This window comes from Balearica regulorum, chromosome 3 (assembly GCF_011004875.1).
Source record: "Balearica regulorum gibbericeps isolate bBalReg1 chromosome 3, bBalReg1.pri, whole genome shotgun sequence".
Classification (NCBI taxonomy): domain Eukaryota; kingdom Metazoa; phylum Chordata; class Aves; order Gruiformes; family Gruidae; genus Balearica; species Balearica regulorum.
The window spans coordinates 78,874,807-78,900,538 of NC_046186.1; the positions used below are offsets into that span (position 1 = coordinate 78,874,807).

At 39.9% G+C, this 25,732-nt stretch overlaps 1 protein-coding gene across 3 annotated transcripts in view; it reads left to right on the forward strand.

The window, feature by feature from the left end:
- Positions 1–1,860: 1,860 nt before the first annotated feature.
- KIF25 (kinesin family member 25) overlaps positions 1,861–25,732 on the forward strand; it is a 45,019-nt gene continuing 21,147 nt past the window's right edge. The window contains exons 1-8 of one of the 3 annotated variants that reach the window (XM_075748620.1): positions 1,861–1,880; positions 5,141–5,206; positions 9,228–9,344; positions 11,240–11,378; positions 16,420–16,523; positions 17,777–17,865; positions 19,366–19,408; positions 24,807–24,874. In XM_075748620.1, the coding sequence (XP_075604735.1) occupies positions 11,372–11,378; positions 16,420–16,523; positions 17,777–17,865; positions 19,366–19,408; positions 24,807–24,874 (311 nt within the window). In that variant the 5' untranslated portion in view covers positions 1,861–1,880; positions 5,141–5,206; positions 9,228–9,344; positions 11,240–11,371. Of the gene's footprint in view, positions 1,881–4,145; positions 4,344–4,391; positions 4,469–5,140; positions 5,207–9,227; positions 9,345–11,239; positions 11,379–16,419; positions 16,524–17,776; positions 17,866–19,365; positions 19,409–24,806; positions 24,875–25,732 lie in introns of those variants that run through there. The other 2 variants (XM_075748617.1, XM_075748618.1) reach the window with 2 other exon arrangements.

Sequence of the window (25,732 nt, forward strand, 5' to 3'; positions counted from 1 at the left end):
AGGTGCCTTCTGCTGTAGCTGTAAATGTCCTCTGGAGCCGGGCTTGAGAGCCACCTACGTCTCCTCCCAGGTGAGTGCTCTAATCTCTGGAGTTGTGGGGTCTGTGCTCTGGAACTCTCAAAATCACTCATGAGGACAGTCTGGATTTTAGTATGAGGTGTGTGTGTAAAGGCAGGAAAGAAGCTAAAGGAAGGACGGAAAGCCAAAAGTGCTGTGTAGTATGTTGCAAGGAAATGGCTGCCAGGACCTCGAGGCATAGCTGAGTGGAATCTTTCATCCGTGTTTTCAGTCTGTAGCTTTTGACTGTGAGAACAGACTAAAGAAAAAGAACTTTTAATTTTGAATACAGAACGTGTAGTCTGGAAGAAAAAGGAAACCATCCATTGTCCTTCTGTATGGTTGTCCTTCAGTCTAAGCAAGAGCAAAGAACTGGTACAAGAAAAGTGATTTATTTGCTGAGACTGTAGTTGTCACAACTGTGAACTGTGTCACAGAAACATTTATTTCCAAACTAAAGCAGTGCGGGGGTGGAACTGCGTGATATGCAACAGTGGGAATGCATTTTCAGTGAGAAAACAAGTTTTGAGCTATGCCTTGGACAGGTCAGGTTTGCTTTAGGGACATGAGTTGTCATCCTTAGCAGCAGAGGTCTTGATATTTTAATTGATGATGACCCTTATGGTGATAACTGTGGGAAATCACGTTTGCGTATGCAGCCACGTCTGCTGCTCCTAGCAAAAACCCTAATTATTTTTAAACCTCTCTCAAATCCTCTCTTCTGCACTTATCATCCATATACACTGCTTTTCAACTGCTTTTGTGTACTGTTTGTCCTACAGTCTTGCTGGTAATTGAGGAAAGGGCAGAGAAATTAAGAAACTGACAAAGTCCATAGCGCATGTCCTGTTTGCTGAAATAATAAACTGTATACCTGATCATACAGATTGCTGTTGGTAGGTCAAGCAATGAGTGCACAAGCAGCAGAATAAACAAGGCTATTCTTTACCCCCTAATTCAATGGGTAACATAAGAAATCATAACAAAAACAGCCACGGTGAAAAATGAGCTTCACCGAGAATAGTCTTAAAACACATAGTAACTTGCATATTTAATAAGAATGGGAAACCATTTGGCTCTTCCTCCTGTTTTGTCAAATGATATGGCCATCTGAAATGGCCAGTTAGTGGCTGTGGTGCAGAAGGCAAAGCCTCACAGATTAAAAATTCGGAGTCAGCTGATGTCTTTCCCAGCTGTGGTGGCAGGTAAGCAAACGCCTGAAGGAGATCATGGTGCAATACACCTGCTCAGAGAACCTCCAGTTACTCTTAGTAACAGATCCACGTTCAGACTGACCTATGCTTACCGAAACAAACGTCTTGCTGAATGTGGAATAAAATATTTCCAGCTTCGCTGAACAATGTTTTAGGAGGTTTCAATGACAGGCTGTGCACAAATCTCTGTTTACTGCCCACAGTGAATGCACTCTCATACAGGCAGTAGAAAATCCGAAGGCACAGCACAGTTAATTTCTTCGTGTTTGGCACAAGAGGGATAGCAGCCTTTCCTCAGTATTTTTCCCAAGTGCTTGTCTGCTCTTTTTGTTTCTCGTAACTGCAGGGCTCTGCATTTGCAGGGGGAGACAGGATCAAGTTGGTAGAAGTTTTGGGGGAAAACCCCCCGAGATTCTTCAAAGCAGAGAATGGGTGTAGAAAGGCATACTGCAATACAGCCTTGCAGCATTTCCAGAAGATGGCTGGATTTTGTATTTGTTTCTTGCCTAGATCGTACTGACAGACTGGTTTGTTCCCTGCCCGGCAAGTAACTTCTCCTGAGCTTTGGAAACAGAAGGAAGTTCCCAAAAGAGAATCGCTGCTGCTGTGGTGAGTCACAGAGCATATCATCGTATTGTGATTAGTTTACTTTTTTTTTTTTTTTTTACACAAATGGGATTGAGTTTTCAGTACTGTTCAACTTTCAGGTGCGCATAGAGAAATGACTATATAGAAGTAGTCCAGGCAAGCTCAGTTTTAGGTTACTAGTTCGAAGTCAGAGTGATAGTAAGTTAAGTCCTCTCTGTTACAGCCTACAGAAACCAAATTCTTAATCTCTTTCATGGTGGGTAAAACCCACAGTAGCGGTGAGATGAACCATTACACTTCAGAGACGGTCCTTCTGAGATCAAGTTGAGTTATGTTGGAAGTAACATGGTTCTGACTTGATTGCTGCTGCAGGATAAGTATTACATATAAAAATCACAGCTCAGTGTCAAGAATTGAGTTACACACCCCCAAGCTACTAAAATATTGTCCCCAAAATAGCTGATGTTGATAAAATCCTGTCTGCCTTACTTAGTGCCAACATCTCTTGACATCCTCAGTATTGTAGTACTTTGGAACTTTTTTTTTTTTTTTTTTTAGCCTAAATCCATTTGTCAGTTTTCATTTCTTTCCACCAATGGAGAAATAGTTGCAAGGACAAACAGCTGAGGGCCTTCCAGTCAGTTTTGTTTAGTTTTTTTAATCTGAGGCTAGAGTTTACGGGAGGAAGTTCCAGTATCACAGAAGACAGCTGATAGAGCTGCACAGAGATGTTTGGTTTGGTCTGAGAGAGGTGGGCTGCATCTGGGTTCCTCTGTAAAGGATTGCTATTCCTTTTGTGCCAAACACGGAGAGATTCACTGCTGTATGCCTTTGCATTTTTTACTGCCCGTACAACAGTGCATTCACCACGTTCAGTAGACAGTAACTGAAGACTGCTGTTTTGCAGAACTGGATTCCTCTGTAATTATGATGTTGCCTTCAGTTTCTCAAAAAACCACCCCAAACTGTAGTGCAAAAATAGTGTTATTTCCCACTTCCAAGAAGCTGACATGTCTGTATCTGGCATACTTTCACATTTAGTAGGCAACTAGTATTCAGGCTGCTTTCAAGATAACATTAATCTTTCAGTGCAATATAGTAAAGCACTAAGTAGTATTGTTAAAGTTCGTCACATGTTAGCCCTGAAAACTGTAGCGAGACACCCCCCCCCCCCAGCCATAAGCTGAATGAATAGTTCCTGTCTTGAGCAGCCTTTTTAGGTTCTCACACCAGCTGGACCTGCAGGCTTTGTCCATCTCTTAAGACTAAACCTAGACACTGGCTTTGTTCATAGTTACTGAATAGTTGAGGTTGGAAGGGACCTCTGTGTATCATCTAGCCCAGGGTCAAAGCCAGGTCAGCTGCAGCTGCTTGCCCAGGGCTGTGTCCAGTTGAGTTTTGAGTATCTCCAAGGACGGATACCCAGCAGCCACTTGGGGCAATCTGTTCCAGGGTTTGACTACCCTCACACTAAAGAAAAAAAAAAATAAAAAAAAAATTGAAAAAAATAATTAAGGTTTACAAGGAGTTTCATGTGTCTCAATTTGTGCCTATTGCCTCTTGTCCTGTCACTGGGAACCACGGAGGAGTCTGGTTCTGTTGTCTTTATACTCTCCCATCAGGTATTTATACATATTGATCACATCCTCCTCAGCCTTCTTTCCTCCATGCTGAACACCCCCCAGCACACTCAGTGTAACAGATGTTCCTATCCCTTAATCTTCTTTGTGGCCTCTTCAGCCTTAGGCGAGCTACTCAGGAGAGAAATCCTGTAGCCAATGTCGGAGCTCGAGGCTCTGTCCTCTTTCTCCTTGCCCTTTGCTGTGGCTGCTGAACCTGAACACAGGCCCTGTGCCCCTGGCCCCAGGATGCTCCGAGGTGACAACTTTCAGTAGCCTTACACCGGCCTTGGGAGCTACAGGCTTTGCTTCTCTCCCTCCACTCTTAACTCTCATCCTTGGCCTTGCGCTCCGAGGTCATTTGTCCCAAGTGATGCTGTAGATGTAGGGATACCGCTGCTGGCCTCCAGTCCCTATTTAATGGCGGTGTGGGCCGAGGGGCACCACTGCCTCTGCCCCGCCGAGGGCGCCCTCCCTGACAGGCCGGAGGGGCACTGCCCCGTCTCCCCTCACTGAGAGAGGATTGGCTCGCGTTCCTGTCACTCACGGCGAGGGGGCGGCCGGCAGGTCCTGCCGTAGCCACGCTAACGGCCGGAGGTGGTGCGTGAGCAGCGCGCGAGGTGCTCGCCCAGCCAATCGAAGCGTTTGCCGGTGGTAAGGGCAGAGGGCGGGACCCGTCACCATGGCAGCCGAGTGGACGCCCCAGCTGGATTTCTCATTGGCGGATTTAAATCCCCGAGGGGGGCTGAGGCCGAGCGAGGTCCCGGTCTGCCCGGGAGCGGGGAGGACGATGCGGCCGCGGAGCGGGCTCGACCCGGGCTCTGTGTGGGCGCAGCGCCTCCGGCAGCTGGAGCAGCGGTTGCGAGTGAGCCCCGCGCCGCGGCGGCGGGAGGGGAGGCGAGGGGCGGGCCGTGGGGAGAAAGCTGGCCCGCCTCGGCCTCCGTGGCGGGGGCGGGGCGGGCACGTGGCCACGGGCAGCGCCTCGGTCCGGTGAGGGCGGCGGTGCCACGTGCCCGGCCCTTTTCTCTTAAAAGTCGATTTCTAGGCTTAAACTCTAGGCCGGAGTCCTAAACAGAACAGCCTGGGGGGGCTCGGCGGGCAGCCTGAGGTGGGGGAGAGGCTGCTCCGCCTGGGGCTGGGTTAGAAACGGTCTCAGCGGTGCGATCGGCCTTCCCAGCCCCCGCTGGGCGGGGCGGGCCCCCGGCCGGTTCCGAAGGCGGCGGCGGCGGCGGCGGCGGCGGCTGTGCGGAGGGACGGGCTCGCTGCGACGCCACTGAGGAACTCTAACGCTGCGGCCTTGGAAACGGGCGCTTACGTGGTTGTTTATAAATAAATAAAATAGCGCTTCTCTAATGACCTGGCAAACGTCCGGAGATGGATTTATAAAGCAAAAGCAGTTAAAATTTTGTACGTATGCATTTCCACGTGAGCAGGCGAAGTGGCAGAAAATCTGGGTAATCGTGGAGTATTTAGAGTTTATCCTAATTTTTATGTGCTTGTAGACAAATAGCGTGCCGAGGAGGTTGGGGGGTAGGTAGCCCTTTGATTTGGGAAGGTAGAGAAACAGAGGAATGTAATAAAGCTGTTACAATGAATAACGTTCATCTGACTCGTATAAATTTCATTCTTACCTTTGTGGGTTTGGGTGGGTTTTTTCCTTAGACCAAAGAAGAAAGAATAGTTGTCCTGGAAACTGAAAACGCTGCTCTTCATCTAAAACTTGCAGAGGTAACTATTATGTGTTTTTCCAAAAAGAATTCTTATGAAAATAGAAAAAAAGACACTGAAATCTGCCTTCCTATTTTCAATTTTTGCACTCTTTACCTGTTGGGGAAATCTGTGAAGGGATTAAGGCTCGGTATTTTGGGGATTTTTGGTGGCAGGTTTTTTATCAGCAATAATAATGCAACGATTAAGTAACTAAAAGATGATGTACATTTAAATAATTGCCACAAAAGTGAACTGAAGGATCGACTCTGCAAGCATTAAATATGGAATATTGTTTTCGGCTTGCAGGGAAAACGTTTCCCTAAAAGACAAGGGTAGATTTTGAAGGAATATTTTTTAGAGATCATTAGGATGATCCTTTAAAAAAGACTATTCATATAGTGCAGGAAAGATATTTCATTATGAGTAGACTTACCAAAGATGCCCTGTTGCATGTTTTCATAGTACTAGTGTTATACTTGTTTAGAAAAGGCAAAGTACTGTTCCAGAAGTCAGTCACAGAGCATACAGCAACAAATGGATGCTCTCATTTTCTTACATCCTTCTACAGAAAGATATGTTGTTCCTAGACCATTGTTGAAACAAGGAGCAGCCTGTGATAATGTTTGGGGTCTTCAAAGGCAGGATTTCAGAGATTTACAGAATTTTGAATATTGATCTATAACACTAGACTAGAGCCAGCTGTGAGTATTAGTTGTGATAGAGACTGTTCGCCAAGAGTTTCTAATCTGGACTGAAACAATAAATGATTGGGTGACCTCAGGAAAGCCATTTGCCCTCCCTGTGGGTTTGTTAACACCTGCGGATAAAAGTGGGTTTAACATTTTTCAAAGCCTGACTGGAAGCAGATGGTACATCTGAAATGAGTTTTGCTAGGTATACAGAAGAATACTATAATTGGTTCTAAGAAAATGTTTCTGTTATTTTGTTCTCCTTTATAATACTTACCAAAGATTTTAAATATTTCAGCTGTTAGTTTCTTTCTTGTATTCGTGAGAGTAAAAAAACCCAAAAACATTTTAGTTAGTAAGGTGCATCAGATGTAGGAAGTAGTTAAATGAGTATTAGATAATGAAGCCTAGTTTTCTAAATACAACACTATCTCAGTTTATCGCAAAATGTGCTGGAAGATACAAGCACCTACAGACACATGAGGAGTGTGGCTGTGTTACTGCTATCAGTCAGGAACGTCAAATGATTTGTGGGAATACCCTGCGATTAACCTTGCACTGATGTTTCTATTCAGGCAGTTTTTCAATACACTTAAAAGACTTTTACTTCTCCTTGGTTAATTTACCCCAACAATCTGAAAATGTGAGCTAAACTGACATGAAATAGTTTTACCTTAATTGAAGAGTCTCTATTAAAAAGAATACTCATTTTAATTAGATGAATTTAAAGTTGTGCAATGTTGCACCCATCTCCCAATATTTCACCAGCATAGTTGGTGAAAAAACTTACTGCCCTCAGCTATCAGTCACTGACCCTTCAGATCTGGTGGTGGAGCTGCCTGAATGATTGAGCTGTAACAAGTTCAGTCACAGTGACCAGGGTTAACAGAGGTCTCATTCTTAACTTGTAAAAGCTAATTGGATTTGTTTTGGCTGAAGTGAGTGAGGGAGCTTTGGAGACAAACATATGAGGAGAGCCATAAATTAGGATTTGCAGTGTAAATGCTGGTCTGTAGGTTGTATGAACTTAATACAAATGTTATCTGTTGCTATACACCTTCCCTTGCTTATATCCTTAAAACAATCATGAATGTCAGCACTGCTGCTGTTTTCCACATCCCAGTATATTATTATCCCAGCAGCATATTGTAAGGGTTGTTATTGAACATAAGAAAGATTCTTTCTTTGCAGACTTGCTTTTGCCTATTTGGAAAGGTATTTTTCTACCTGCATGCCCCTTGCTTTTGTTTGCAGTCTTTGAGGTCCTGATCCTGCTATCTTCCATACATAAACTAAGTCTGCCAGAATGGATCCAATTGCAGAACTGAGATTTCACTTTGGAGAACACTATTAAGTAGTTCAGTTTCCCTTCTGTTTATAATAAAGCTGACTGTAACAAGTTTTACAGTTAGTTTTTTCCTTCTCATGCACGAGCACAAATTTGCAAGTTCTGGCATACAAACAATTCTGATGAATGCTAAAACTATTTTAATGGACAGTATCTCAAAACCAAGGTAGCCTTTGCAATAAAGTTGATAGTGGAAGTGATGACAGATTGACTGCAATGGAAGTGGAATTGACCATTCCCCTTTAATGTTCATGTTGAGAAAAATGAGGGAGTCAGAGAGAACCTGTGCAGATGGTGGACAATGCATTAGATGTTAAAAGTAGGTTTTTAACTAGCTTAAACTTATTTAATAATAAGGCTTGAATACTGCAATTGCTTATATACATGCTTATCTTTTCATATGTGATTAGAGATACTAATTCTAGTGAGCTACTTGTATGCATTTTTGTCAAGTGTGTTTGTAAATATTGCATCTGAGTAATGTGAGTCTTAAAAAATCCTCAGAGTAAAAGGACATGTGAACACTGTATAGAATTGGTCTCAACTTCTGGTAGCTTAAAGCCTGTAACAAAAAAAAAAAAAGAGACTCCTTTTAAAATAATATCTTCCTGCTATTTCTTTTCCACATAAGAATTTCTTATATTCGTGCTAAGGTGTTGTATAGCTGTGCAGGCCCTCAGGTTGCATCTGTAAATAGAAGATGCATGCTTTGTGAAGGTGAAAAAGCCACATGAAAAGGTTGGTTTAGATAAATGAAGTACTTTTCTTGGAAAATATAGTCTTTCTTTATTTTAACAGCTCCAGGATGTTGTATTGTTGTTCTTGTAGATGTCATCTGAGTTAAACTGTAATTAAATGTTTACTTTTTACTTATCAAATGATTGGTATTAAATAACACCCATTATGTGAGCAGATGTAGCTCTTTCATGTCGTACTCTTCTGTGCTCTGTTAGTTTAAATATCAGGGAACGGCAGTCACAGAATTTATGGCCTGAATAAAGTAGGAACTAAGTCTATGCTAGGGACAAGTGCGTTCCAAAAATAACAAAAGAGTCTATTAGTACTGGTTAAGGAATGATAAATGTCAACAGGTTGCAGGGGAAAGCAGGTGAAGAAGTTGCAGCTCATTTTAAGCAACAGGACTGTCAGTAAATGATGAAAATGCAGTTTTTAATATTTTGCAGATTCTGCCATATTGCAGAATTTCACAAGTGTTCTATGGAGATTTCTTTTTTGTGTTCTTGCCTGTAAATATTTAAAGTTGCGCTGTTTCTGTTTTCCTTTTTATTTCAATATCTAAAAAAATAAAATTGGCCATAAAAATTGCATTTGCACAATAGGTAATTTTAGATTATTAGAAAGCATTCTTCTCCGCATCCTTTAAAAATTGCTTTGGTTGCTTTGATCTCTGAAGACCCAGCTTAGTGCTTTATTGGTACAGTTTTGCACCATTGCAACTCTACTGAATGTAATGTGGTCGGTGCTGTCAGGAAGCTAGAGTAGTGAACGCTGAGCTGGGGTTGTGTGTGTATTACCAGCTCTTTCAGGACTTCCGTGGTTAACACAGGTGTATGCGTGTCCTCGTTCTGCTTCCTGTCCTTTCAGAGAGCTTTCTGCATTAAATGCAGTTGGCTGGAAGATGCTTAAACCAGCTATGAAACCAGCTATGTAACCAGCCCTTTTCCCTAAGCGAAGGCACAGTTGTAACCATTTAGATCCATCTCAAGTGTAAGTAAGGGGGTTTAGGTACTGCAAAAGCATTTTGGTAATCTGATGCTGAGCGTTACCAACCTAAGGAAGTAGAATGTTAGCCAGTTACCTTGAGGTGGTCCTTCATGTGACTCAGAAAAAGGTAAAAGCAAAGAAATTATGTATTTACAACATGTAATCAGACAGTTGAGTTACAAATGTTTACAGGGACAAAATGGACAGAATGCAACAGAAAACATGAGCACTTTAAAGTGATTTTTTTAGGGTTTTTTTTTTTTTTTTTTAAAAACAGTATCAAGGGTTGGCTGGAAGAAGCACTCATGAAGTATTGCAGCTCTACTCTGCTCGTGGCCAGCAGCAGAAATTGCAGAGGAGTTCTGTTGTAACCCAGCTGCATGGAGCAATAAAGGTAAAGATGCTTAGTAGTAATGTAGGCATATTTCATGCCCTAAACGTTTACATGCTTGTCAAATATAGTAAACCCCAGAAAATGGTCCGATATGAACCTGATCTATGGCTTTATTGTATTCACAGCAGTGCTTGCAGTAAAGTGTAGCACTGTCTGAGTTAGCTTAAAATTTATAGTGGTTTTGCTGCAATAGGCTGCAAAGTTACCTGAGAAGCTGGTAAAAGTGGCTGTGCCTGAGCTCCAGGATCTTATGTATAGGCTGCTATTAATAACCAAGCTAGATATTTTTGTAATCAAAACCTTGCAATCCCTGATTTGACTATCATGTAGACATTCCCTAAAAAAACAATAATTGTGATATACTTTAACCAGATAAGCAGATCTTTTAAAAAAGCATTGGAGAGCTCCATTATTTCGTTAAGAGTTATGCTCTGGTGGACCTCACAAGAGAGTAGTTTGCTGTGTGCTCACTCAAGTTGTCTTAATTTTGCACCAAAGAGACCGGAACTGTTCTCCTGGTACCAGTACCATAGTATTTTCCTTTGTTGAAATACTTGTTCCTTAAGTTACTCCATATAATAGTGAGTTCCTTTTAGGGACGCTAGCAAATGTCAGCTTTTCTCAGGGCAGCACTGAATACCTGCATAAAATGACTGAAAAGTATCTCAGGAAAGAAATCTGATTCTTAACAGGCAGAAAGATGTAGCTGAATTGTAACATAGTTGGACTAGATGATCGTTGAAGGTTCCTTCCGACTCAATTATGCTGTGCTATTCTAATTACAGTGACTCTGCTCAGTAAATTTTGTGATGGTGTTTTACATTTTAGGTTAGCTAGAATGGCAGCACTGCTTGTGAGGCAATACCAGTGGATTGAGATGGTTTATTATCAGAGATCAATGAATTTTAGGAGAGAGCAAAGCTCTCTAGATAAAAGTCTAGATTAATGGTAATCCTACAGCTGTAATTTAAAAAAAAAAAATCTTCCCAGTTATATTGTCTGGTTTTTGAGAGTCAGAAATGGAGTGTTTTTCTCCCTTTAGTTTAGATTATTGATTTATTATTGAAACTAGTCAATTAATTCAAGGTCAGTACTATACTTGGAAAAAATAAAATGTTACACGATATATGACACTTTGTACCAGGCTGACTAATGAAACGTCAGAGTGCTTCTGTGAGAGAAGATATTGTTAAGTTCATCTTACAGATGGTTTTACATGTTTGTTCCAAGACTTCCATGTCAAGAAGTCTACTAATCCTAAAATCAGGTCAATTTGTTTTTATTTTTTCTGGACTTTTAAGTGAATATACACATTTAAAAATCTCATCATGTATGCTATGCTGAGTTATATCCATAATATAAATACCTTTTTGAACAATAAAGGTTTCTGATCTTTTCAAAATATATCTACTCTCCTAGGAAGGCATAGAACTGGCTTATTTAAGAAATGACTTAAAGTGAAGCTTAGCAAATACCTCCTGATCAAAGTGTAGAAAATGAATGCAGTAAGGGATATGTGGATCAGAATTTTTCGTTGTTAATTCTGGATATGTCTTATAAGTGGACAGAACACACACACTTATGTTTGTTTGATGAATTAAGAAAAAACTTTGTTATACCTGAAGCTGCATTATGGTCAAAAGTATGTACCATAAGATGGTAAGGATCCATAAAGTCTTGCTGAAGTCTTTAAGAAATGACGTTGCTAAATATCTTGCAGGATCCTTCTCTAAACATGCTGAAAAATGTACTCCTGAAGACTTCCTCTCATCAAGTAGAGGGTTCTTCCTGACTGTGATATCTCACTATATTTATTTGTGTTGTTGTTATATTGATTCTTCCTTAACTGCTGTTTTTGTGTCTTTATAACATATTTTTTTCTTCCTGTTGAGAAGAGGCTTAAGCAAGACCTGAAGAGCCTCCGTTCGTTTGCTCTTGAACTTTCAAAAGACTTTCAGCGTCAAAGCAAGACTTACCTTTACCAAGTTTTGACAGCAGTCCAAGGGATACAGCTGCAAAATGAAGCAATGCAAAGTAAGGCTCATTGCACTTACTTTTCAACCATGTTACATCAACAATATCATTGTTAAATGTTACTGACATTAAAAGGTTTTGTTTGATGTTTGAGAAGCGTGTCACTGAAATTGTAGCACTTGTTTTTTGTCTGACATGAGGACATCAAGGATTTCTGAAGCGTTAAAAAAAGTACAAATAACTCTGCAGAGGTTATGACTGATAATTTGGATTTAGCTTTTGTGTTGATTGCAGCTGCTACTAGACTGCTGCTGAGTTGGCTCAGCTGTAACATTTTTAATCTGAAGTTCTCAGGCTTGTTATCTTGACTATTTTAGAATGGTTGAATGAAGAATGTGTTGCCTTAGCTGAAATTTGTCTGCTTTTGACTGTACCAGAAAAGGACTTGAATGATTTCAGAGGCTTCTGAAAATACTGTCTGAATTTAGTACAGACTGGATTTTTAATATTTCTCTGGATTTACGGAGAAAAATTTACTTCCAAATCAAAACCAGTTCCACTCACTAGATAATAACACCACGTGGACTACTGTTTCAGAATTCAGGTCCTTCCTTGTTCACATGTCCATCTAAAGCAGACTCTGCAGCCCACTGGCATGCTCTGCCCTCCCTTGTCACTGAGGACTAAGTACATTGGTCCTACACCTGGATCTCTTGGCATGGATCTCTGCACCTGCTTTCAATAGCATTGATTCTGGTGGAGCTCCTACCAGGCCTGAGAAGCACATGACACATACAGAGCTTAAATTTTTTGAAGCTTAGCAGCCTGATGAACTAACAACAAATGCACAACTTTATAATCAGAGTCCCTGGGTGATGCTCTGATATCCTTGTGTTGCCATTTAAAAGGTACGTTTTTCTCCTGCTTTACTTTTTGGATGAAATATTTAATTTTGGGTCTGATTTGATTCTGATGGGACTACTCATGCCAATAGCAAAAACCAGCATTCTCAATAATGGGTGGTTGCAGAATTTATCCCTGTATGTTATGTTCTAAGTTATGATTAAAATTGATTTATTACCCATGTAGAGAAAATGCTTAATCAAGTTGTGTTTAAAATGGAAAGTAAACAAAGTGGAAAGTTAACCCTAGATAAAGGTAAATGTTTCCCTTATTGAAGCAGAGGGCTAAATGAACAGATAGGAGGTTGGATTTGGCACTTGAGCTGTTGTGGTGTAAATAAAGAGTAAGTATTTTTCATGAGGCCTTGCAAATTCCTGTTGACTGTTCTCAATTTGCACTTTGTGGTGCATTGTTCTATGAAATCATAATCAGGAGACGCTTCCTTGCCTATAATAAAATAGTGTGTTGGTACTTAGGTGGATAGCTTATGTTTTTCATTTGTTTTTAATTAAGTTTTTTAATTTATTTTTCAGTTTTCTGTCGAATGTTTTAGAGTGAGATTCTATTGTTAAGGTTAAATATGACAGTTAGAATTGCTATCCTTAGATTCCATCTAATCTTTTGTAAACAGAAAGCCCAAAGTATGTATTCTGGAGACAGTATATGTTACAATTTCAATCCTAAAATAGAGATTGAAAATGAGGGAGAGAATTATAGAAGAAACATTCAAGTAGGTTAATTTCAAGGCTGTAGTTGACATGCACCAAACTATAAAACTTTCCTGTAATAACTGAGTAGTACCTTGCTTAGAAATATTTGTTTACAGTCTGAAAACCAGGCTATTGCCATCTTTCCCACTGAAATTTAAATAGTAGTAATTCATGAGAGAGAGAAGTGCCCATTATTCTTTTGTTATAGGCCTGTTTCCCTCATCAAGAAAGCTGCTATCGTTTTAGCAAAAAATACTGGCCACCTGACTGCAAATGATACTACTGAGGCAGATACAGTAATTCAGCAGATCTCTGGAAGGGTAGGAATTTCTAAAAATTTAAGATTACTTTTTAGCTTGCTTCACCACGCAGGTATTATGAGAAAGAGGTAACGACAGTATCTGTACATGCAGAACATATTTTCAGAGGGGGGAAACCACTGTTCTCGCTGCTTGGCAAAGTGGGTGGTACTAAGGAGCAAAATCTGTCCAAGAGAATATGTGACAGAGGATTTGCTGCAGATTACTGACATTTTTTGAAAGCTACTGTAGCCCAGTGAGATAGCCTTTGTGGTTCCAGGATGCTTTCTGGGGTGGAAAAGAGGAAAAATTGGGTTAGGAGCTTATTTCCCACTTTGCCCATATGCTGGCACATATGTGCTGCGCTCCTCTTGGAGAAAGCTGAGTTCTGTACTGTGCTGATGACTAGTGATATTTGTGGAATGTGAACTACCATTATATCTTACCCTCAACAGCAGAGTCCCGCCTGCTCAGCTGCCTTTGGAAAGCCTTTCCTTCTTAGTGTAGAGTAGGAGGAGGAGAGGGACCTTGGATCCAACAACAGAATATTGCAGCAGCCTGAAAATAATGTTATAGTCCAGGATATAAACCACAGCTGAATTCAAAAGAAATTTTGGAATTGAGTGTATTACATTCTAGCTGCTTATCCTAGAAGGCATGGTCAGATCGACCTCCTTTTTAAACTGGAATCTAGTATGGAAAGAAACGTTAAAAACCCTAGGGAACTATGGGGACAGCTACACATCCATATCTGTGCTAGGCTGTGGCTGTGCTGCGGTATGCTGCTCCTGTTGTTCACATCCCCATCATGGACCTTTCCGTTGAGCTGGTGACTGCACACAAAATGGATCAGGGAGCTGATCCAGGACAGAAATTACTCAGCAAGAAGGATTGCTTTTAGACCTCCACGTGACCGTGGAAGCAGTTGTGCCAGCACAGCAGAAGGTCTGGTGCAGCACTGAATGGTAGGGAATGAAATGTTCCTAAACCATGAATGCTAATTAAAGAAACATTACAATCCTGAACATGTTCGCAAGCCATCGCTCTTCTACAACTGTTAGTCTGATTATTGATGAAGATCTTAACTGTGCTCAGTGGCATTTTAACAGAAAAATCAGCATTCCCAGCTCCCAGAAAGTTTCTGTATGAAATGTGGGCAAAGCCTGGGGGAAAGGGATCTCTATGATGGCTATAGGCATGTAGTGACTACTTCTTTTGAATAATGAAAAGTGGGTTATTAGTATGGTAAAACAGATGCACCCAGTGGCTGCCCCTAGGTTGTGGATGAAAATGTAACTTCTGAATAGCTTGCAGCTGATGCCAAGCAGAAAACTAGGAAAATGTTAAATAAGTGTTTATATAGCTCCACTTTCAGAAAAATTAAAAGTTCAGAAATAATTTATGCATTAGGAAACTTGCTCTGTGGAGTTTCTATTCTAGAAGTTTTCCTGTGCTGCACATAAAGCCTTATAGAAGATGGACATTAAAACTGATGGTTCACTGTTACAAATATCAAAATACTGTCTGCTAAAGGCAAAAACTTAAATAATTTTCTGGAGATTGCAGAATCTGTCTGCTCAAAAGCCCTGGTGTCAAACTAGGAAGCCCCAAGGTTGATTTCTGTTTTCACAGTCATCTTTACCATAGGACAGCTAGCTAGGGAAAAAAAAAAAAAAAAAAAAAGAGTAATTAGGGCCTAACTTAACTGAAACTGGATCTATAATGTCCAGTAGGCTTCTCTGAGTCCTCATGAAAAGACCACCTCAATATTGAAACAAAGTAGTATTTTTTTTCTTTCAAGACTGGAAGAATGGAGGAGTACCCTTAGCACCTATTGCCTTACTTTACTGCTTATTCAAGAGTCTTCAGGAACTTAAAGTTTGTGTACACAAATTTATAAATTAAGATACTTACTATGGAGAGTACTTGAATAATCAATGGATTCCAACCTCCTATTTTGAAAAATACTGTATGATTAGGAGTGACTATAAGAGTCACTTTTGACAATTTATTGTAACATATTGCATGTGATTCTCCAAACCAAGACACACTAGTGTTACTCCAGATACAGGATGCAGGGTAAGGATTTTTCTTAGTGAAACTCCTAGACTTTGATTCCTCAACTATTAACATCGTGTTTCCCCTCCATGCATGCACTTGTGGAGGAACATTATGAGCTGGAGGTGAACAGCATAGGTATTACAAAAAAAAGATCTGAGAAATCTCCAGTGTACACAAACTCCCTTGAAGTTACCTGATTTTTAATCTATACCAGAGAGCATAAATCATATGTGTGACATGCTGAGATTTTAAATCTGTTCCTTTCTTTGTAAGGTAGCACATACTGAGGCTGATGGCCATCCTGCTAACTCAGCTCTCAGACCATGGTTTTGACTGCTTGCTACTCTACATCTTCAAACTGCTCACTAAGTACTGGGGAGATTGATTTCCCACTGGAGTTCCTAAAAGCTTGTTTTTCACACAAGTTTACAATCACGTTATGTGTCTTCTGGGCTGTGTGTTTGTTTTAGGCCTGCTAAGTCTTAATGTAATTGGGCTGAAATAAAGCTATTTGTGAAGTTGGAAGGCTTTTACAATGACCTGTATTGGTCTCAGTTTTGTGAAAGGGACTCCCTGGGGTCCAAAAGATCGAATTTTTTATGAAATCCTACCCATGAAGTGAATGCACCTATCGTAAAGGGGAACCTTATAGCTGTTTTACAGGATTAGTAGCACTGTAAATGAGGCTGAGGATAAATGATAGGTTAACTTCTTGTGAAGTTAGCTGGCATGAATCTAATAATCTGCAAATATGGCATGAGCCTTGCAAGTGACAGCCCCATCCAGAAGCAGGTCACTTCAGGTTTGAGTTTCAGGCTTCACTGAGAGATAACATTACTCTAACTAAACTGACACATTTGAACTGCCTTTAAATATCTTGTTGTTTTGATTGTTTTTCAAGGTTTCACATGTATACCTGTGTTAAATATCTGTAACTTTGCATAGTCATTTCATAGCAAGAAGTATGATGGGATTTTTCAGAGGTGTCTAGTAAATCAGGAACTAACCCTCCTAATTAAAGTTTGGTAGAAGTTAAAAAGGTTTTATGCTTGTATTTCATGAGGTGCTACTGGAAAATTCATTTTGTAAAGTCACAGAGTTCAGTTCTTTGAAACAGGTTTCTTCTAGTGTTTCAGATAAAAGCTTTCGATCTTGAACAGTCCCTACAAGAGGTGACAGAGAGATATGAGAAAGAAAAGCAAAAGAGGAGAGCTCTGCATAACAGCTTAGTTGTAAGTATATTTAATGACAGAATATATTCTTATTTTGTTGTAATTATGCTCATAAGTTCCTCACCAATAGAACTAGTGAATATACTTTTCATGGATATGTCACCACCCCCAGCTGTCTATATACGATGCATTTCTTTGCTGAGGCACATTTGTCTTACCATAAACCCTACCCCATTCTTTTTACACAAGCATCTTCCAAATGCACTCATGCACCATATTATCCTAAGGAGTATCATCCATTTTGAATAGTGGACAAAACTTGAGTTTCTTCATCCTCTTCTCTAAATTTGCAGCTTCTGAAATTGTATTAGAATTCCTAAAATGATCAACTTGCAATTGCAAAATGGTCATCATTTATTTTTCCAAATATGTCAAGCTGTATCCTGCTCAGCCATTAGTGACGGTTCATTTGGAATTAATTTTTTCCTTTTTGTACTTTAACTTTACTCTTCCTCCCCAGCCCCCCAGATTACTAGTTTTGGGTTGCCTGATTCAGGACCTGATTTTTAGAAACACAGCTGCCTTCAAACAAAATTCTCTCAATTTTTTCTACCTGGGAAAATGAAGCTCTCTGTTAAAAAGTACTTACCTTCCAAACTCTGCCTTGTGTTGCAGTTTACCAAAAGGATATCCCCAAGGCAGTGGGGAGGTAATGCCAGTGGTTACTAGTCATCACAGGCAAGCTGTTTGCACTAATACAAAATGAGAAGAACTGATCACCAACAAAAAGGAAGGAAAAACACCAAGTTAGATAAACTGAAGTCTGAAACAGCCTGCAGAGAAAAATCAGTTACTGACTTTTTAGTCATGTATGAACATGCAGTGGAGAGGAAAAGGTACAAAATGTTTTATATTCCACATCTTCCTCAGGGCTGGTGGAAGAGAAATGGAGTGTGTAATCTTGTCTGTTGAGTTATTAGAGGTGTCTGAAGAAGCTCAAGTAAAGAGGAAGGAGACTGAAGAGGGGAAAATGGCTCAGATTTAAAGCCTTTTTTTTTTTTTTTTTTAATATATAGACTGGAGAGGGCTACACCATTGCAGAGCTCTGAAGAGCTCATACTTCCTCAATTACTTTCTCCTAATAACTTCTCAAGGCAAATGATATTGATACTATTTTTCTCTCCACAGAGTCTAAGACTGTCATGTTGTAAACACCTGCTTTCTTAAATTCATTCATGTCTGCTTCACAAATTCCAGTGTATCTGTCCTCTCCAATAGCTTGTATTAAACGCATCTTAATGTTCTAACCCTAGGAACTGAGAGGAAATATCAGAGTCCACTGCAGGATCCGACCATTACTGCCTTTTGATGCTGCTGCTGGGTGTTCGATATCTCAAGATAGGTAATTTATTTTGGCTATGTTAGATCTTAGCTGACTCATAACTGATATATAGAGAAAACAATAGTTATATGTATGTGAGAACAACGGTGTTCTTGATTTTTCTGTTTTTATGTGTGTGGGGAGACAATGATGTTATCATAAAAACTAATTGCTGTTTCCTTTTCTTTCTCCTGCTGAATTGGCTTTAGTCAGTCTCATCGCTTTGTCTAAAAGTATGCCCACCTGAATAGAAAGCCAGAGCTGAAGTAACACAGCTGCAGTCAGTTTAGAGTATATTCGTTGTGCTATACAAACTCTGGGATACAGTAATGTAATAACTGTCAAAAGTCATGGGCAGAGAAACACACTCAGCCTTACAGTTGTCTTGTAATGCTATAGAACAGATTTTCTGTCAGCACAAACACTGGTGATTCTATCTCAGTATAATTTTGGCTCTTCATCCCTAATTTATAATACGCTTACTGTAACTGAAATGTCAAAACATTCCAAGATCCAAAAGGAAAAGAGGGATTAGATGCAAGTATGTGCTATAACAAGCTGAATTCTCCATAGGTGACTAATATGAAAGAAGGTAGAGATGGAAACATACACAAACACAGACAGGAAAACTAAGTGGGTGGCTAGAAACCAGTAACATTATCATTTGCTCTATCAGTAAATAGCTGATTTGGGGCTTTGTTTTACTTTTGCTGGCTGGTAATTCTAAAAAAAAAAAAAGTACATTCAATGTTTTAAAGTTTATTAGATTTTTGGCAGATCTTTAAAAAACTATAGATTTTTTTAAATTAAAACAACATTAAAAATAGCAGAAAAGAAAATTCAAGGAGCCTGAAGGGGAAACTTGCGTTAGCCTGCACTTGATATACCTGGGAAGGAACCCACTCCCTGGTTTTGTTGCTGCGTGGAATAGCGCAATCAGGTGCTGAATTCCCATATAAAATAGGATGGATTGGGCCAAACAAACAGTTGTTAAGACTAACTTTTCTTAATATATCAAAAACTAATTGAAATAAAACTTAGTTGTAAAACTAAGGACTGATTCTCAAAACACTTACACACATGAATGAATTTATATGCCTCAGCAATCCTAGTCAGTTTTTTGACTAGTAATGGATGCGAGATCAGGGACAAATACCTAAAAAGAGGGTGTTTTTCACTTTAACGTTCTAAAATGAAAGCCTCTTGTTACAAGCTCACGTTATGATCTCAAAATAATAGAATGGCTTGCATGTGACTTTGTCTTAATTTGGTTTATTCTAAATTTCTTTTTTTTAAGCAGATTATTTTGCTTGATTGCACTTTAATTTGTTTTTTTATTCACAATTAACTGTGGTGTTAGTACGTACATGGGGTACAATTATAGTGGCAATTCTGAACAGCAGTCTTCAGATAATGTGCAGTTCACAGACACTTTGAGCATTGACTTTCCTAAGCTAAATGGAAGACTTATGGTTTGAAAAGTACCTTTTTTTCCCTATTGGCTTTTTTTTTCCCTTGCAGGCAAAGAACCTTTTCAGAAAAAGTGGCATATGCAGCTGATGATGTGAGTATTTGATGGTGAAATTCAAAAGCATGTTCTCAGATACTAGGAAGAAGAAACAAGAGGGACATGTGAACCATGGGTTTTAAAAAAAAATGAGGTACTTTGTTGTCAGTTAGTGTCCAGCTTTGATCACCCATGGGTGCAATAGCAGGTGATTCATGCTGTTTAAATCCTGACTCCTTGTAGTAGTAATAGCTTGGAGCTTCTGCTGGTGCAGTCATCCATGAACTGGAGGTTGTGTGTTTGCAGCAAACTGCTGCAAACTTCCTGCAGTCAGTCCCTTTGAGCCACTTGTATTTGCTGTAACTATTTCTAAAATTATGTCAGCCTTTTTTTCATTTTATTATTGCAACACAACTAATGCATTAGGAGAGAAATACAATCTCTCATAAACCACAACAGCCTACATGGTACTGCAGTCAACTATGTTAAAGTGTCCTGGCTTAGATGCATCAGAGGAAGAAGAATGAGCATCGAGGCTGCAAATCCAGGTGACATTCCAGCATTAATTGAGGCCATTAACAAGATAAAACATTTAAAAAGACACAGTAATGTGAGCTAAGGTCAAATTATTAACTTGGGTTTTCGTTTTCTTAGCTGCCATAGTTCTTAGTTGGCTGCTTGCTGTTACTTACATGGTGATTAGCCAAATTTTCTTCTATAGTATAGTGCTTAAAATATTGCTGAAGTGACCTACAGTATGTTGTGAATTTAAATCTCCCAAATTACAGCTTCATTAAGCAGATCTCACTTGTATAAAGTGGATACTTAGAGAGATATATATATATGCAATTAGCAAACTAATGGAGCACATGAAGAGTCAGCTGAAAAAGAGTAAATATGTCAGATAAAAACCAGGGATCTGTAATGGTAGACATAGTATTCTGGATGCCATGACCCATTTATTGTACTATAAAATACCACAACCATTTCTCATCTGTTAAAGTTTATTGCATAAAGATGAAATTAGATAATATTTAGGTTTTGGATTATTTCATATAGCTATCTGATGTATTACAGTAGCTATATGTTTACAGGCAAAGCAGTATCTACTTGCTTATGCCAATTTACGAATTTTTGTTTGTATGAAACAGTGACTTGGTAACCTCAATATACTAACCTGTGCTCATGGTTAAAAGTTCTTATGAAATGTTCCAGGAACATCAATGTATGCATGGACCTGATTGTAAAATGAAATTTGCAAGATACTTCCTGGTTTTGGAAAACACAACAGTGACTTCAAATATTTTATTGGTTTGCCTTGACATTAATTTGGTTAAAATGCTTTCTAGTTTTAATCAAACACCTGAACTCTCTGTGTTAGTTTCTTAATGTGAATTTTTTTTTTTAAGAAAAAAATATTTTTGTTTAAAGTATCCAAGTTCATGAGGGACGATAAAAGTGCAACTGATTTTTTACAAAAAGCAGTCAATTTAGACTAATCTAAGAAAAGTAAAGGAAAACAATGTTTATTGTCTGCTTATTTTGCTTTTAACAACTGAAGGTGTTATGCTTGTGGCTAGGATAAATGTGCAATTTTCAAATAAAATTATGGGGCTTGATTTGTTATTGAGCATTTAGTTGCAACAGTCAAAGCTCATATTTCTGGAAACAAGTTAACGATTTTCCAGACAAGTATTTATAATTTAAAGGAAATGTTAGATGAAGGTAAAGGAAGACTGTCTTTGATACAGGTACTGTGTTTATTAGTTCTGATTTTTAGATCATGGCTGTCTTTCCAGATTTTTCCCTGAAAATACTTTATATGTGTAACACAACCAGACGGTTATCTGCCATTCTAGAGCTAATGTGCATTAGAAAGCAGAGCTGCATTTGAGAACCAGAGTCACAATGCAGTCCAGCACACATATTGGAAACAATGGTTGGATCTTCTGGACAAGCTTCAGCTTGACATTGTTCCTGGATTGGACTGGAGCTCTAGGAATATGCTGATCTGTCTCATTTATGCTACAACTTTGTCATGTTATCACTAGAATAGGGAAAGCATCTGTCTCGTAGTGAAAGACCACAGCAGAAATTGCAGTACAAAATAGCTTTGCTTCTCTTCTGCCAGGAGCTGTGTTAAGACTTCCTTCAAACTGTCTAGATAGGCAGAACTGACGCTTGGAAAGAATGGTCTTGTATCTTGTTGTGAGACTGAGACTACATGAAATCCATTTAGTCTTTGAGTCTTTTTTCTTTTGTTTATTTAGGGATTCATAGTCTTCAAAAGACATGTCATCTTTTCTGTAATCTTGATTATCTTGTCTAGAGAATCATTATTCTAAGTCTAAAAAAAGGCTTAGGATTTTACTGGATGTACAGAAGAGTATTTCATTTCAGGTTTTGAGCTACTTGAAGATTTTTGAAATTTTCTTTTTTGCTTTCCCATGTATGCCCAGCTCCTCAGCATAACAGTAACAACTGTCTGAGCCTTTTCTCCTGAAGCTTGTTGTGCAATGATGGTGGAGAGGGAGTCCAGACTACACATCAGGTTGAGCTACTCCACATAGATTAGGACACTGAGCAGCACTAGTATTGTCTCTACCTGAGAAATCAGTAGATGAGATATTGAATGCTCAGGCTCTTCTTGGGAGTGACAGGACAAGGAGGAACAGGCACAAATTGAAATACAGGAAATTCAGCTTAAACGTGAGAAGAAGCTGTGAGGGCAGTCAAACACTGGAAACGGGTTGCCCAGGGAGGGTGTGAACTCTCCATCTTTGGAGATGCTCAAAACCTGACTGGCCACGGTCCTGGGCAGCCTGCTGTAGCTGACCTTGCTCTGAGGAGGGGGTTGGCCTCAGTGGTCTCTGTGAGCCCCTTCCCACCTCAATCATTCTGCGATTCTGGTCTAGGATCCCACCTGCTGCTTTTCTGTAGTTTCATCCATCTCTGACAGGGTGTGCTGTGTGCGCTAATGAATATAGGTGTCGTGCTTGAATGAGTAGCTATGTTTTCACCTGGATTCACAACACCAATTGTAGGCACTTAAATGAGGTGCCTAATCACTGCAGACTCCCCTTGTGATTGCTGAAGAAAAGGAGCCACCTCCAGAGGGAAAGTCACTCACCTAAGATTTGAGACTTTAAATATGTTTGTCTGTCTCCATGACTACGTAGGCACCTGAGACACCTGCCCTAGCCTAACACCTGAAGTGATGTTTGAATCCAACTTCCTTTGGCACAGAGAAAAGAAACTGGCTGCCCCTACATCATTAATTCCCTTCAAATCATTTTGAGAAGGTTTTCACTTGCAAGTAGCTGAGGAAAAAGGGGGGTGACAAAGAGGGTGCTCTGAATATCAGGGAAGGTGCAAGATGCTGTTGTTTCTTCAAGATAGGACTGGTAAAACATGAATTTAACACAGCCCTCCTTTTCTTGGGAGTTAATTTTGTGATAGATCAGATGGATGTAACTATATCAGTTGGAGACATTATTGCTCCCAAGTTGCTTATCACCATTCCCAGCTAGAGTTTTCTTCCTCTGGTGCTTACCCAGTGCTGGAATCCTTTAAGCTGTCCATGTCAGCCTCAGTGCTTTGTCAGCCGGTTGCACTGAAGCTGACAGTGAAACGTGAGGAGCAGTCACAGTCTCCCTTACGTTGGCTCTGCTGTGGAGCAGTAGTCTTGGGAAAGGGGGCATAGCCTTCAGCAGATACGCAGTAACAAGCGAAAAGAAATTATAACTACCACAGCTGGATTCTGTGACCATGTCTGTATCTACTATTCCATATAACTCATTTAAAATTATTTCTCTGCTTCACTGAATTTCACTTACTGAGCTGCTCCCCAGGCTTGGGGAGTCAGGCTTGGGTGTCAAGACAGGCTGTGAATATTTATGAAGTATCCTTTTGTCATTTCCATGATTCATATTGCCCTCAAAGAACTCAGTCTGGGAGTATTCTGTGATTCTGGGCTGAAAAAAAGGCTCTTCAGTGTTCATGTGAGACAGCTGTATAGATTTCATTGAGGACTATTGGCAGGGAAACCTGATGAGATGCTGTAGGCCAGCAGCCTAGTGGATATGTTAGGCCATACTGATCTCCTGAGAAAGGAAGGTCGTTACAAACACTCATTTGAAACTTCTGCCTATTAACAGTTCTTTTGTTTCTATGTTATGCAAATAGCATTTTTTTCTGCCCCATTTCTCACCTTAGGAAAAGCTGGTCTGTAAGTAAATTTGATATCTGAATCAGAAATGTGTTCCATAACTCTATATCCTTTTCCCTTCCCCCCCTCCGCGTGTCAGGCCATTTTGTCACAAAGTGTTGTACTCACATCTGTACTGCTGCTAGATTTGCCAGTACTGGGATAGGTAACATAGCTCATTCTGTAGCGTGAGCGTTGTAATCATTTGGTTGATAATGATATGTTGGCGTCCTCCAAAGAGGAAGAAATACTTGTAAACTCAAAACAAGAAATTTGATTTTTATTAGCCATTTGCATACTGGACATACTGTTACGCAACTGTTATTTGCCCAGCTCTTTAAAACTTCAGTCTGCGGCAATGCTCATTTGAAGGCCATTAGTTCAGCACTCCAAGCTACTTGTCTGACGCACAGTAGGAATTTAAGCACTCCCATCAAATGTAGTAATGTAACCACAGGTTAGTAAGCTAGGAAACCTCCTTAAATTAGATGAAGTATTTTGTGTGCTAGTGAGCTTCCACCCAAATTGTTGTAAACCCCCACTTTTTTTTTTCTTTACTTTTCTCTGCAATTAAGGAACATATGCCATGAGGAGTGGAAGGGCACAAAAGTTGCTATGTAAGGCATGCTAGACTGCTGTAATTACACTCTGGTAATAAAGAGCTGCTTACGTATCTGTCAGACTTACAAAACTATATAATCCATCTGGAAAGTGGATTCCACTAAAAAATCATGGCATTCTAGCAGTTGTGTTAGTGCAGCTCTTTCTCGCAGTTGTGGACTAGCATCTTATTCTATGAAATCTGCATCTTCTGCTCAGTTCTAGGCACAAATACATATGAAATCAGTCTGAAAAGGCACTGCGGAAACTGACCGTATAACAAGAAAGGGCTCCTTTTGCCATTTGTTTCTACCCCTCTGGTGGCAGTTAGGGAGATTGGGTTTACTTGCTTGTGGCTTTCTAGACACATAAGAAGTTCAGGTAAGGGTTTGGATCTTTCTTGTGAACTTAAGTGTGCATAGTTTGTGTTGGTTGATCTTTAATAATCTGGATGTGTTTTGAGATCCCTTCTTGTGGTCCTGTTAGTTCACTGCAGTACACAGGCTCTAAAGCCTCATGTGTTGGTGACTGCTGGGCCTTGGACTTCATGATCCTTAATTACTGCTGTCACCTGGAATGTTAGAAATGATATTTATTTTTTTGTGTGTGCCTGTGATACTAACTGTAAGTATTTTGGTTTTCTCTTAGGAAACTGTCCTTGTAAAGTGTAGCCGTCCTGGTCATGCACCAATAAACAAGACTTTTCAGTTTGAGAGGTGGGTAGTCCTGTGTAGCAGTCTGGATTGCTGAAAGATTTGTATAGCGAAGCCTAATTTTTTTAGTTGGCATTGATTAGAAGGTAATGTTTTGGGGTTTTGTTGGGCTTTTTTATTTATGTGGTATTCACATTCTTCCCAGGACAGAATAATACACTTCAGGATATAGGTGACACACTTAGTCTTCCCTCTCACTGAAGACTACTGATATGCCTAAGTTTGAAACCTTTGTAGACTTTCTTGACCCTCCTCACAGTCTGAGCGGCTCTCATGATCCTTGCAACATGTTGCGAGATAGCAAAATGTTGTCATCACTTTAAAGGGAAGGAACTGAGCTGGACTGCATGACTTCAGTATTAGACATACAGCATGACTGAGCCAGAAACTGAACTGAGGACTTGTAAGACTCGACGTTCAACCATAGTACTAACTTAGTTAAAATGGCCTGAACATAGACAGCAAGGTAGAGTAGTGGTATGTAAATCAGTGCTTCCCAAGGAAAAGGCTGCAGTGGGACCACTTGCCTTATTAGATGTTCAAGAATCCACATAGATGAGAGAGATTTTGAATGCACCAGCTGTGATAAGGGTTTTAATTGTGTTTGTGCCTGATGAGGCAGCAGAGAGTCAGTCTGCACGACAGAAAACTGCAGGGAGTCAGGCTGAAAGCTGCCTTATGTTCTTTCAGAATGGAGCTGACCTGAACCTCTGAAAACAGGAATGAAGAGTTAAATTAATACAAATGAGATCTCTGTAAACCAAGAAATACAAAATTTTGCCCCATACCTTTTTTCTAATGCGAACTTTACATCGATACATTGCAATTACTCATAGAGTAGGCTCTCTACCCTGAACCATG